The 14,858-nt window shown below is 33.2% G+C and overlaps 3 protein-coding genes across 3 annotated transcripts; 2 read left to right on the top strand and 1 right to left on the bottom strand.

The window, feature by feature from the left end:
• Window positions 1–1,285: 1,285 nt before the first annotated feature.
• On the top strand, window positions 1,286–3,965 carry HELRODRAFT_173488 (hypothetical protein; the record flags this gene model as incomplete). The annotated part of the gene is made up of 4 exons (XM_009020094.1): window positions 1,286–1,744; window positions 2,124–2,535; window positions 2,616–2,926; window positions 3,111–3,965. The coding sequence occupies 4 exons, from the start codon at window positions 1,286–1,288 to the stop codon at window positions 3,963–3,965; spliced, it is 2,037 nt and encodes a 678-aa protein (XP_009018342.1).
• A 1,545-nt stretch (window positions 3,966–5,510) lies between these two features.
• Window positions 5,511–6,543, top strand: HELRODRAFT_173487 (hypothetical protein; the record flags this gene model as incomplete). The annotated part of the gene is made up of 2 exons (XM_009020093.1): window positions 5,511–5,739; window positions 6,083–6,543. 2 exons carry the CDS (start codon window positions 5,511–5,513, stop codon window positions 6,541–6,543), a joined length of 690 nt encoding a protein of 229 aa, XP_009018341.1.
• An 83-nt stretch (window positions 6,544–6,626) lies between these two features.
• HELRODRAFT_191958 (hypothetical protein) lies at window positions 6,627–10,777 on the bottom strand. The gene is made up of 6 exons (XM_009020092.1): window positions 10,612–10,777; window positions 9,928–10,402; window positions 9,172–9,663; window positions 8,085–8,966; window positions 7,712–7,777; window positions 6,627–7,140 (listed from the first exon to the last, which is right to left on the bottom strand). Exons 2-6 carry the CDS (start codon window positions 10,389–10,391, stop codon window positions 6,840–6,842), a joined length of 2,205 nt encoding a protein of 734 aa, XP_009018340.1. The 5' UTR covers window positions 10,392–10,402; window positions 10,612–10,777; the 3' UTR covers window positions 6,627–6,839.
• Window positions 10,778–14,858: the final 4,081 nt, after the last annotated feature.

Raw genomic sequence — 14,858 nt, 5'->3', positions numbered from 1 at the left:
TTCATCTATTCATTTTTTTTCAGATCCGTTCTTTCTATTAACTCTTGTAGACTGTATACGATTTTAATTATTTCATTTTGTATTTTAGCCAACTGAGATTTATAATAATAATAATTTTAAATAATAATAATAAATTATAGATAATAAATAATAATAATAATATGGTTTCTTTACTTAGTTTTGTCTTGGGATTTTACCATCATTAGTTGTTTAGTGTTTAGAATGATGATACAATATACTATAATTGGAGGCCATATAGCACATGGGTTAATTATGAATCAATGATTTCATTTTTTTTATCAATAATAATAATAATTAATTATAATATTTTTAAAATTATTATTGTTATTATTATTTTTTTGTGGTGTTGACAAGAATAATTATATATCCTTAATATATTTTGTCATATATATATATATATATATATATTTATTTATTTATTTATTTTTATTTATATCATAATAACGATGTTCATTTTGTTTTTGGTTTTTATTGATTTTTTTTATTGAATTTATTTGTAAATTTATTTTATTACATTTGTTTGTGGAATAATTTTATTGAATATTTTAATTTGAGGATGTATATCATGAATTGTATATATATATATATATATATATATATATATATATATATATATATATATATATATATATATATTTACATGACACCTGACGTATACATTTGTTTCCGTATTTGTTTATTGATCAATTTCATTGATTTACACGGCTGGATTGTTTTACGGTGTTTTTTAGATTCATACACAAAACACACACACATGCATATATATATATATATACATATATGCATGCATTATGCAATTTATTTTTCTTTATTTATTTGTGTTTTTTTTTATTTTTCAAAATAAAATTGGTTTAATAGAATGTTTGTTTTAGATTATTGCCAACCTGGTATGTTTTTATAACATATGACTTCCTCGTGTTATATATGATAGGTGTAGAGAGAGAGAGGGAGAGAGAGAGAGAGAGAGAGAGAGAGGCTAATTAAATTTGGAGATATTTGCGTCAACTAATTAGTTAATCAAATAACTATATTTAATGAATTTATTTTATTCAAAATCATGTTTAATTCATTGACAATGACGAGTATTAGTTTACAACGTTAATACATTGCGTGTTGAAATTAAGCATAAGCTGGATAATAATTATTTACATTTACTTTTAAACAGCTTTAAATTTTTCTACACATAATCTGGGTTTTTCCGATGACTTTTTCTAAAATCTCAGAAAAGGAAAGTGAACCGGAGCGCTTAGATAGATATCCAAAGATGGATATTACTGATATTAGTGATTACATTACTTGTAGAAAATGTAAAAATGTCTTTGTATTTCCTAAAATTTTGAAGTGCAGTCACACATTTTGTGTGAATTGTTTAAATAAATTGCTCCAAGAATGCAAAAAAGATGACGACGAGCGTGGAGTGTTTAGTAGTAGTGAAATCAGAAAAATTTCCTGCCCAACTTGTAAAAAAAACATTAAATTGGGTAAAAATGCAACAGTTAACGACTTGAAACCCAACTATTTCATAGAGGAGTTAATCTCAGTAAAGCGTAACCTACCGACAGACGTAAAAATATATAAAATTCGTCATGAAGCTGACGATATAACCGTAGAAGCTGCGCCTCTGGTGATTGAAAAATATTTGAGAAGAGTTGATGAACGTTTGAAGATGCTGAAAGATGATGGCGGGTTGCTGCAGCAGAGATTTACTGTCTTCATGAGAGATGTCAGATTGATCAGACAGAAGATTCTGCAATTGAGTTGGCTTTATTTTTATTCTTATTTTAGTATTACTAGTGTTTATTATTATTATTGTTATTATTGCCATTTTTATTAATATTAGTTAGGTACTATTGGTACCTACACTGTTGACGTCATCGTCTTCATTGCTTACATGATGTCATAGCTGATGTTCTAACAAATGATATGATCGTTGAAAACTTTGTTGCAAAGAGTTATTTATATAGCGCTGCATCATGTAACGTCAGGAGCCTTGCAATCAACTTTCCACAAAGACACAACGTGCACATATGCGCGCGCAAATAACGCAACATACATGCACGTGATATGCGAGAGATCTTTTTGCATTCTAACCCCCACCCCAGTTAGAATGCGGACACTTCACAGCTAATCCACCCACATATACTGATCCTATTCATATTTCAGTGAACTTTTTAGTTGATGTAGTTGTAAAAATTAAACTTGTTATATTTGCAGAGTTCACCAATGAAAAGGATCTCATTGGAAGCGTTCATCAAAACGCTGAAATTTACAAAGACAAATTCGGGACACAAAAAATTTTGAACAGAATAACGAAAATAGAAATTAAAAGTATGGAAGAATCACTAAACGATTGTTGCTTATACAAGAATTACGTGCATTTCATCAAGAACATCCAACCACAATTTGAAGAATTTTTCGCACAGCTCAGTCACGGAACTAGAAATGTCACCTTTCCAAAGTTAAAATGCGTCGGTAGGAAGGCAGATTTCGGAAAATTGAAACTTGTTTTTCCAAGTTAGGCAGTGTAACATTTAATTCATTAGTTTTCTAATGTTTTAATATCTTTAAATACTCTTAAAATTAAAAACCTTCAGGCGACAAATATAAAGTGACGTTCAGAAACGAGACAAAAATCGTTAAAGTCATAAAAACGTGTGCGAAACCACGAACCATAGCATACAGGTCGAACAGAAATCAACTCTTCGTACTGCTCAGTAACTCAAGCAAGACGGAGATATTAATTTACAAATGTTCCAACTACGCAAAACTTGACATGGTTGTGGAAATGAATCAAGTTCAGAACGCTAATGACGCAGTTGTGGTCGATAATTTTCTGTTCATCAGCTCTAGAACGGAACAGTTCCTATATAAAGTCGACTGCTCTGTAATAGATGCTGAACTCATGGTAACGACTGAATTTTATTGTCTTAATATGTTGAAACATCTTTTTTTAATTACGAAAGATATAGAGAGGAGAAAGGAGAGCGAGATAGAAATTATTATTAATATAAACTGTGATCATTTAAACATTTAAATAAAGCTAAATCATGAAAATAAATTTTTCTCTGAAAAATTTCTCAATCATGCAGAAACCAAATCCCAGAAAGAGGATTGAAATCTACCAAACTTCCGGTTGGATCATTCCCAGTTACAACGACGGACTAACAAAAACGGACGAAAAAACTCTCCTCATATCTTGCAACCAGACGAACGAAATCATAGAATCCGGTTTAACAAGCTGTTGCATGCGTCGAGTTAAACTCTCGCATCGCTCGATAACGAATCCCAAACAGGCCTTTAAAATCCCGGATAGTTTGAAATCCCGCTATGAGTTTTACTCTCCGGATAGTTACAATAAATTCGGCAATAATACTGGCGAACAGATTGAAACTGACTCGCGAGTGAGAAAGCGAAATAAATACAGTGATTACTACGTCGTCAGTGTCGCTGGAGCGCTGCACAAATGCTTGATCGTAAACTCAGTCGGTGACGTCATTGTGGAAACTTCACCGGAAGTTAATTTCAAATATCCTGTGTCTTTGGCCTGCCACCACAGGAACAAGAATGGAGATGTAATGGAGATGGCGAACGGTGAAGATTTGGAAATAATCGTTTGCGATCGGATGAAGAACAGACTGTGGTTGTTTGATATGGATTTAAATCCTGTAAAACTAATCACCCCACTGTTTGTGGATAATGAGAATGGAGATGAAGATGGGCATAAAGATGGCGGTGCTGCTGTTACGCAAGCAGCGAGCCAGTTTCAAACGGATATTAACAATTTTTATAAATTTAAAAGTCTGCTCAAAGTGCTGTTAATAAAAAATGATGATGATGATGATGATTGTGACGATGGTGACGATGACGATGAACTGTCACTGGCCGTTGTGGACGAGGACAACTATTCTGTTGTTATCGTTAAACCGCTTGACGGCAAAAGTTAATTAGAAACGAATAAATGGTTCATTTCGTTTTAAATTTATTAATGAATGATTTACATGGGTCTGTGTTATTTTTGTATGTATGTATGTATGTATGTATGTATGTATGTATGTATGTATGTATGTATGTATGTATGTATGTATGTATGTATGTATGTATGTATGTATGTATGTATGTATGTATGTATGTATGTATTATTATGTCACTAAGTTCAGTTCCTGAAATCTTTAGAAGAAATGATAATAAAACAAGATTTGAAAGATGTTATCTCGTTGCCTATCAGAGTTTTTTCTCGTGAGAGAGTGAGAGAAAGAGAAAGAGAGAAAGAAAGATAGAAAGAAAAAAAAGAGAGAAAGAGAGAGAGAGAGAGGAAGAGAGACCTAACAAATTATAACATAATTCTAAAGAACATCCTAGCAAGCCACCGCATACATTGAATTTCAACATGACCTAGGTACCATTGTAAGTTTCAACAGCTGTCCGACAACATTAGCTGAACAATACTACCACGCAGCCCAATAATATCAATAATAATATTACGAATAATTTATAATAATTATTATTATTAATTATTTTAGTATTATTATAATATTACAAATAATTTTTAATTATAATTATTAATATTAATTATTTTAATATTTCAATATTATATTACTTCTAATTAATATTGTTACTAATTTTAAAAAGAGAGAAGAGAGAGAGAAATAAAGAGAGAGAGAGAGGGAGAATAAAGATAAAGGAGTGGCAGAAGAGTTATAACAGTTAATATTATTTTAATTATTATAACGTTGCTCATATTATCATTATTTTTATTATTATTAGTGTTATTATAACTATTATTATTATGTAAATCATTAAATTATTGTTGCCATGTCATAATTTAGGATATTGTTTTTGTTGTTGTTGTGTTTTTTAGTGCTGTTGTTGTTGTTGGTAGTTACTTAATTGTTGTTGTTAAGCTGTTATTGTTGTTGTTGCGCTTTTTTTAGTGTTGTTGTTGTTAATTAATTAGTTAGTTGGTTAATTTTGTTGTTGTTAATGTTGTTGTTATTGTTGTTGTTAGTCATTGTTATGCTGCAATGAATATCTGTAACACTCGCAGCTTCTAAACTGCTCACTGCTTTATACTATATATTATTTTCATTAGAAAGGTATATCAATCCATTAAATTTTCGGGTGACTATTTTCTTAATCTCATTTTCGTTAGAATGAATTTTTAAAATGTTATATATATAATAAATCTATGAATATATAAAAGTTTTTTTTATATAAATTTCGAGTTTTTAGATTATAGAATTAAAGTAAAGATCCATTAAACCAATCGCGACATAGAACGGAAAAATACTTGGTAGGTAGCCAGTCAGACATTCTGAAATTTTGAATATTCTGAATATTCTAAATTTTAAATTAAATTTTTTAACTTAATTTGAATATTCTAAATAATCTAAATCTTGAGTCCAAGGACAATCTAAAATTTTAAATATTCTAAAATTCTGAAATATTATACAACGACAACGAAGAAGAAAAAAAAACACAACTGAAAAATAATGGCGACGATGAAGATGAGGATGATGAAGGCACTGCCCACAGTCCGGTCTACAGTGTGGCTAATTTTCTTGGCATCAGTGCTGAACATCAACCACATGAACGTAGCAGTTGCTAAGATAACTTGTTACGTGGAGCCTATGTTGACCGATCCACTTCCTGCAGAACTCAGTCCGTCATTTTGTGTCTCCAAATACACTTTCTGTAGTGCCTGGCGAGGTTACGACTCAAGTATGTAGTTCAAGGTTATATTTTTGGTGGAATATTGAGGTCAAAGGTTGCGTTATGGACCTAACAGTTTGTCTATATTGTGGGGTCAGCGTATAGTCGTGGGTTAAAGAGGTCGTCTACGTGGCATTTGGGCCTATAAAATATTTTTATAGATTTGAAAATAAGCAAGTGCGTATTTAGTTTAGAGTTTGTTAGTGCGGAAAGGGAAGAAATAGCATAGCGGTGGATTTCTGATGAATGTTGTGTGTTTATTTTTAGATTTGGTTGAACAAATGTAAAATCAACAAAACTGTTAATAACAGTATCATGTGTAACGATTTAAAAAAAAATAACTCAACAACAGGCGGCGTCTTGACTTATTCATTTGCTTGCTCAAACTACGAGTCGACATCGTCAGACGTGCAAGTTAACACCTGCTACAAAAACAGCTCATACGATAGCTACAAAAACATCACTGGATGTTTTTGCAATGATTCTGGCCTTTGCAACGATCCCACCATTTTTACCAGACTGCCTCTAGCCACAACTACCACTACTTCTACCACTACAACAACCACTACAACCACAACCACCACAACTACCACAATAACAACAACAACAACTACTACTACTACTACAGCTACTACTACGGATATTAACAATTTTTATAAATTTAAAAGTCTGCTCAAAGTGCTGTTAATAAAAAATGATGATGATGATGATGATTGTGACGATGGTGACGATGACGATGAACTGTCACTGGCCGTTGTGGACGAGGACAACTATTCTGTTGTTATCGTTAAACCGCTTGACGGCAAAAGTTAATTAGAAACGAATAAATGGTTCATTTCGTTTTAAATTTATTAATGAATGATTTACATGGGTCTTATTTGAGAAACAGCAAACACGGTTTTTTCATGTTTATTTCAAATTTTCTGCACGTCAATCAAAAAAATCAACTTAAAAAAAATGGCCAACCGGCCATTCATTCGTTTCTTCATTTATTCACTCCTTCATTTATACAATTATTGATTCATTCATCTATCTATCTATCCCTTCATTCACTCAACTAGCAAAACAATCACCTTCCGCACACACACACACACACACACACCCAGCAATTATCTTTCGGCAGCCTGCAACCTATAACACATCTTCACAGCCTCTTGGCAGGCAACCAAATCCGGCCATGGCTGTCTCAGATACCTGTGCAACAGTCTCAGGTGACCAACTAGACACGGGAGGGCATATCCGTGGTTGCCCGACATGGCCTCATTGATACCAGAGGCGTAGGAGTCGAAAGAATTTTGGAGTTGGTGGACGATTTTTTCGAGGTTTTGCTGGTGATTGCAGTAGGGGCAGCGAAGGTTTTTCTTGTCCACCTTGTCTGATGACGTTAGTGGGGATCTGCACTTCTCGCACCTTTGTTTGGTTGTCGTTGTAGTGTCAGCGATTGTTGCAGGACGTGTAGTAGTGGCAGTAGTTGTAGTAGCAGCAGTAGTAGGATGTGTAGTAGTGGCAACAGTAGTAGTGGTAATAGTAGTATAAATGAAAAGTAAATGAATGATAAAATGGATGAATGCGATGGAGTGAATAAATGAAATGGATGAATTGTATCGTAATGAGTGGGTGGAGAAAGATCGAGAGTGACTGATGGGAAATTTTTATGGCGTATCGTTCGCCATGTTTGCATGATGCTTCGTAAGATTCGTTGGTGAAGAGGTAATAAAATGAAGGTGAGTGGCTAGACAAACAGACTGATGAAATGAATGATTAGAGTGAATAAATTAACAGAAGTGACTAAATAATTTACAAATGAATGAATGAATGCATGAATGAATGAATAAATGAATGAGTGAAAGGGTGAGTGGGTGAGTGAATGAATGAATGAGTGAGTGGGTGAGTGAATGAATGAATGAGTGAGTGAGTGGGTGAGTGAATGAATAAATGAAAGAGTGAATGAAAGAGTGAATAAATAAAGGAAAGCACGAACTTGTATCCAGGTGCATCTTGAAACATCTCTTCCAGCACGGGCCACTTATTGAAGCAGGCCACGCAACTGAAAATTTAGATAGAAATAACCATAGTTCCAGCAACAAATTTTCATATTTGTTCATTTTTAAATGAATTTTCACATATAAAAAACGTAAGAAATTGAAATAAGCAAACGGATAAATTAACATTTTCAGGTTTCAATGAAATGACAAATGTCGTGCTTACGATATTATTTAACAATCTTTATTAAATTATAATAAAAAATTGAAAGAGAACCAAGTCAGCCTATGAATCTTTACAAATTTTTTATTGATTAAAATATTAAAATATAGTAAAAGGAAGAAGAAAATACGTCATCAGTAGCAACCAACTTGCACATGACGTAGTAATCATTCCACAGCATGCACCTCCTCTTCTCCAGTTTGACCTCATGGAACAGCGGTCCAAATGAGATACTGACCTCTTCACCGGGGAATATCTCCCTAATTGCCCTAACTACGGCTAAGTCATTATAGAAGGTTACATCGGCTGACGGATCGCACGAGTGTTTGAATTGGGAAATGACGTTTGGGTAGAGTGCTATGCCGATTGCCTGGCTCTGCGAATCTTCCGCGTCGCCGAATTTAGTCGTCAGTCTGATCAGTTTAGCGTATCTCTTTATAATTCGGATGTTGTTTATTAGAACAGCTCCTAATCTGTAGAAGTCCTCTGGACGAATTGTTTCATTTGCATGTGCACAGTTTAGAACGTTGGTCGTAATGTTGGTTGTATTCTCGTCAGATTTGGGTCGTAATGATATGTAGTTAGTGAGAGTGAGATACTTGGCGAGGAAACAACTCAAAAGTGGAATTTCAATCATTTTAGAGATATCATTTACGCTGTTTGTCGGTGATTTCTTGAAGCCAACCACCTCCAAGTCGTACAGACGTTTACATTTTTCAACAACATCTTTTGAATTCTTTAAATCATCCCTATCAAAATTCATATTATTATCACCATTTCCAGCTTTTTCAAAAATTTGCAAAACTTCACCCACCCCCAACTTCATGACCATCCTCACAGCCAGGTGACCAACATCTGAGCACATATTCTCACCGAGCAGAGCAAAGAAGCGGCACTCGTGTTTGTGGAATGAGTTGTAAGAAGCATCTCGACATTTCTGACTGCAGAAGATGACGGATGTGCAAGTGAAACACGGATAGGAAACGAGAGGAATGCGTGATAAACAGTTGTAGCATCTCTGCTCTTTTGATCTGGGAATTGTTTTACATTTTTGCTTTATCAAAATATTTTAAGTATGCGTTTGTCAAAATCACCTTCAACGCTGCTTACTGAAAAATAAATTTAACCTACATGTTTGAATTAATGAAACTGAACGAAAGTAATCAAAAATTTTTACCAAAATCAAAAAAATTTCAGCAGAACTTTTAACTAATTTCAAGCCGAAGTCATACGAACCTATCTTGAAAGAGGCAGCTGACCAGAGGTCGCTCAATAACGAGAACGTCACCAGTGCCAACTTCATCTCTGCTCACCACAAAACTGTTGCAACTTTTTTCTCCTTTTATTTCCAACGATTTGACTGCCTCCGGGTGGGTTTCATGTGATTCTTTCGATAATTTTAACGGAAACTCTGAAACAATTTCACTATTTTCATTATTTTCATTTGTGGTTTCAGTTTCATTCTCGCACTGAGATATGCATTTTTCAATGGTCTTCTTCCAACTGATGTACATTTTATCTTCAATGTGTGACTTAACAGACTCAAGATACTCCAAAGCTAGTTTGAAACTATCTTTTGCTTTCTCTACAGAGTTCAATTTCAAATAGCAAACGCCTTTCCTATGCAATAATTTGTGGATTGAATTTTTGAAGTACCTCAGGCGGAGCGCCGTTTCGATGTCTATCAAGCATTCCTGATACTTTCCAAGCTGAAACAGAGCGGCTGACCTGATAAGAAAGAACAGTTGATGTTGTAGATATATTTTAGGCAGGGCGAAACAATTTGAAAAAAAACATTCATCTTAATTTTCAACTTTTATTTGGAAACATTTTTTATTTAATAAATTATTTTAATAGCTTTATATGATGTTATAAATAATCAAGACATCGCATCGAAAAAATTATAAATAAGCGCTTTAATAATAAATTCATCCAAAAAAGGTAAAATATTCATCCCAACCATCTAACATCCCGTTTAAATCGATCCATTACCTGTTTCCAAGTGCGAGAGAAATCTCAGAGCCGTCATCAACTTCACTCCTCTTGTCATCATTTTCACTCATTTCAGTCACATTAATGTCGTCATGTGGCTTAACATCACCATCAATTTTATTAGCCTGACCATTTAAATGTTCATCATAGACTGCATGTATGACCGCCATGTTATATTCTCTTAAAGCAGTCAGAAACGATTGTTTTTTAAAGTATTCATTGCCTTTTTGGCGAAAATTCTTGCACTTATCATCTGACTTTCTCTCGTACTCTTCCTCCAAAGATAGCACGTCATGTGTGAAGTCAAGAGACCATAGAAATTTAAAAACTTCGACGTCATTGGAGCAGTTGAAGAATTGGCTTTGTTGGGATTCCGTTAAAGAACCTTTCACTGCCTGGACCATGTACTCCAAGTTTTTTCCAACCGTTAATATGTCTCTATCTTTGGTTAAGTTCCTCTTCATCGTGTTGTTTTCTGAAGTAATATAGAAAAATTAGAATTGTGATTGAAATTAAAATTGAAATAAAGTTAAAGTTTAAATTTTGAATAAAATTAAAGAGAAATGTAATAGGTAAAAATTACTTCTTAAATCAGTTTTAATTGTTTTTAAACAAAAATAATCCTTATATTTAGAACCGATCGTGAAATTGCACATAGAGCTCTTGTCGTTAGTAATCACTAGCCTTGATTTAAATTTCGGCCTCATGTATTTGTAGGGTTTAACATAAAAAAAACTTACTATATTGCTCTAAATAACAAATTACTATGTTGAATGAATGTTAAAAATTACTATACCGAATGAATACTGGAGATCTTTTTACGATTCACGTAGAGGCAACAACTTTTTTCTTGTAGACGAAAGATGAACTGAAAATCTGAAAATATACATACAATCATACAACATACATACATATATACATACATACATACAAACACACATACATACAAACATACATACATACATACATATATATATATACATACATACAACATACATACATACATGCATACATACATACATACAAACACACATACATACATGCATACATACATACATACATACATACATACATACATACATACATACATACATACATACATACATACATACATACATACATATATACATACATACATAGATACATACATACATACATACATATATTTAAACATACGTACATATATACATACACAAACACATACATACATACATACTAGCTAAAAAGTTCTAGCAAGTTTTAGAAGCACAGAATACTCAGTCGAAATATATACTATATATATATATATATATATATATATATATATATACTGTATATAAAAAGAAATAATATATGTGTTTGTATATACCATATGTATATACTATATATAACAATTGTATGCCATATATTTTTTATGAAATATATGAAAAGTATAGACAGTTAAAGTATGGTAAGAAAGATGAATGAATGGCTGGATGAATTGAACAATGAAATGCAACGTTGCTGATGATGTGGTGGTGATGATGATGGTGATGATGATGATGGTGGTGATAGTGATGGTGATGATGATGGCGATGATGATGATGATGATGATGTGATGATGATGTGATGATGATGTGATGATAATAACGATAATAATGATGACACAATAACGATACTTTTGTAATGTGTGTGTATGTGCGTATAAGAGTGTGTGTTTGTGTTTCTGTGTGCGTGTGTATGTGTGTGTGTTCGTGTGTGTGTCTATATGTGTGTGTGTGTGTGTGTGTGTGTGTGTGTGTGTGTGTGTGTGTGTGCGTGCGTGGGTGCGTGCTATCAAGACAGACTGTTGCCATAAATGGAAAATTTATTAAATTTTGATTTCTCTCAAGTCGCGAAATTCTCTCTCCTTGGAGATTCGTTTATTTCGCACGAATTCATTTGAAAAATAATGAAAAATAAATTAATTATAAAACGTTTTATGAAAAATAAGAATATCTTTTCTCATTTTTTAATTATAGCTAAAAACTCGTCAAAATTAAAGATTTAAAGACTGAATTGACGAATGAACGAACGAACGAACGAAAGAAAGAAGGAACGAATGTATGGATGAATGAGTGAATGAATCAATTAATGAATTAATAAACGAATGTGATTGATTGAATGATGGAATTGTGGTTTCAAAATGAATTTAATGCTGATTAAATGAAATAAATAAAGAGCGTATGGACGCTTAAATTTAATTGCGCACTCGCTCAGATGCTTTTTCATTTAAATTAAGAAGCCTATATTAATACATACATACGTTTGTATGTATGTTTGTTTGTTTGTATGTGAGTATGTGTAAATGTATATGTGTGTGTGTACAATTGTTTGTATGGCACACGATTTTGTATATACCCGTATGTATGCCGCTGCGTACAATATCCACTTGTACAAAGAGCGTGCATTTGAATTCAATTTAATGTTTGCAGTACTTTGAATGGAGTTGTATGGTTGAATGGAATTGAGGTCTATAGATGGACGGGGGAAGGTCTTCTGAACGTTCTTTCTTTGAAATTGTCATAAAAACGTAGTACTATTTTCAATGTCTTGTTTTGATTTCGTGTTTTTAAGCTTTTTTTTGCGGTTTGTTTTGTACCTGTTGCTAACATACATACACGCCCACAGACACACAAAAAAACACACACACATACACACATACATACAAACAAACAAACACACATACATACAAATATATTCATTTTATTGCGCCTAGCTATTTAGAAGGCAGCTCAGTCTCACCTTCTTTCGCATCATTGAATCCTTAATTTTCTCTCCGTCCCGACGTACAGGATTTTTTTCATGTAAGCAAACACAAGAAAAAACATGTTCTGTTTGGTTTTTATAAACGCACACACACACACACACACACACACACACACACACACACACACACACACACACACACATACACATACATACACACACACACGCAGGGAAACATTCACACATACACTCACACGTACCGGCAATTGCATATACAAACGTCAAATAATTCAGTTTTTGTCTCTTCTAGAACTGATCTAATCCACGAAATAATAATTAAAACATATTGTAATACGACATCATAAAATATAATAAAATAATACCTTTACTAATGTTTACAATTTAATAAAACAATGTTTACAATATGATATAATATTTGAAGCTTACATGATAGAGTTGACAGGACAGCATGTTTGTTGACGTCAGTTCACTTCCTGTAATGCTTCCAGGTTTTTTTTTCAAAATGGTACCCGGGTCAAAAAAGGTCATCACATAGGTGAGGCGTTTGGAGTTATTAAAGAGAAATTAGGTCAAAGGTCATTATATAGGTCACAGCTATTGCTGGCTGTTAAATGTCACCGTTACGATCGGATTATTAGCTTATAAATAACATCTAAACGTTTGAGTTTAAGGGAGTTTCCATCTGTCTCATCATCGTCGCACTTAAATTTTCGTTCCTAAATTTCATTATTTATTAATATTTGATGATTTAAAATTTTGTGAGAGACGCACCATGCATTCATACACATATAATGTGACACACACACACACACCAACACACACATAACAAAACACACTCACACACACACATATAATTTGACACACATACACACATAACATAACACACAACACACTCACACACACTTAACCTGACATAGGCACACACACACCGCAAGATATATCAAAACAATCTAACCTAGTATAACACAACGAAACAAATGTTATTTTTACTTTAACCAACTACCCTAAAGAAGTTACTCGAAAGTTACTCTCGTATGTAACCAAAATGATTACTCTTCTTTACAAAGCTCAGACGGTAATGATTTTGAGATGGTTGACCGCATAGTTCTTTTTACGAATTGGAGTCTTGGGTGTAGTTAAGTGCGAAAGTATTGTAATTACTACTATAAATATTACTCTACTGCTACTACAATTGTTACTACTACTGCGGCTGATACTACAACTACTACTACTGCTGCTACTGCTACTACTATTGCTATTACTACTGCTACTATGGATTCTGTTACTACTATTATTACTACAATTGCTAATTCTACTACTACTACAAACGTTGCTGTTACTACTACTATTGCTACTGCTGCTACTGCTACTACTATTGCTGCTATCGCTACTACTGCTGCTGACGCGATGATGACGTCAATCGCAATGTCATTGATGTTATAATAATAATCGTGTTGACGTATTTCCGGTATGATGATGACGATGATGATGAAAGGATGAGGAAGATGATGATGATAGTAGTTCCGGTGTTATGGTAATGATGATAATGAGATGGTATTGATGATAATGATGATGATGAGATAATGATGATGATGGCGATGCACTGAAGATTCTATTCCTGGAATGAAACGTGAGTAAAGTATTTTGTAAAAATTTTCAATCATAATTTGAAGTTAATTGAGGTTCATAATCTGCTTCGATCTTTTTTATTTTCTGTCTGCCTGTTTTTCCTTTCTTCTTCTCTACCTTTCTTTCTCTCTCTCTTTCTTCCTCATTCTCTTTCTCTCCCTTTCTCTTCCTCATTCTCTCTTTCTCTCTCTCCCCGACGAGTAAGAATCATGAATCAGTCAACTTCATCTTGAGCATTTAAATGGTCAATTATTTGCTATTAAGTTAAATTTAAGATTTTAAAATTAAATTTGTACATCATCAGATCAAAAAATTTAAACGATAGCTATTCTGAGCATGATGTAATGGTTATATATGAAATTTTAAATACATTTTGGCTTTTTTTGGCTTTTTAAATCATTTGAGTTTAGTAACAAACAAACTTACGCAGTACCTGTATATATTATTGAACAACATCCTGGTTCGATAGCTGTCCGTTCTAACCTTAAGAACATTACGCTGTACGCTTTTTGATTAGGTGTCTTGTGTGTGTGTGTGTCTTGTGTGTGTGTGTCTTGTGTGTGTGTGTCTTGTGT

Source organism: Helobdella robusta, assembly GCF_000326865.2.
Source record: "Helobdella robusta unplaced genomic scaffold HELROscaffold_26, whole genome shotgun sequence".
In the NCBI taxonomy this organism is placed as follows: Eukaryota; Metazoa; Annelida; class Clitellata; order Rhynchobdellida; family Glossiphoniidae; genus Helobdella; species Helobdella robusta.
The sequence above is the reverse complement of the archived record's forward strand: the minus strand, read 5'-3'. Positions and strand labels throughout refer to the sequence as shown.

Excerpts from the sequence above, each read along its gene's own strand:
- HELRODRAFT_191958 (XM_009020092.1), bottom strand. The coding sequence starts at position 10,391 with ATGAAGAGGAACTTAACCAAAGATAGAGACATATTAACGGTTGGAAAA. Across the intron at positions 9,664-9,927 it reads TCTCTCGCACTTGGAAACAG|GTCAGCCGCTCTGTTTCAGC; the intron begins GTAATGGATCGA and ends CTTTCTTATCAG. Across the intron at positions 7,141-7,711 it reads CAAGATGCACCTGGATACAA|GTGCGAGAAGTGCAGATCCC; the intron begins GTTCGTGCTTTC and ends AACCAAACAAAG.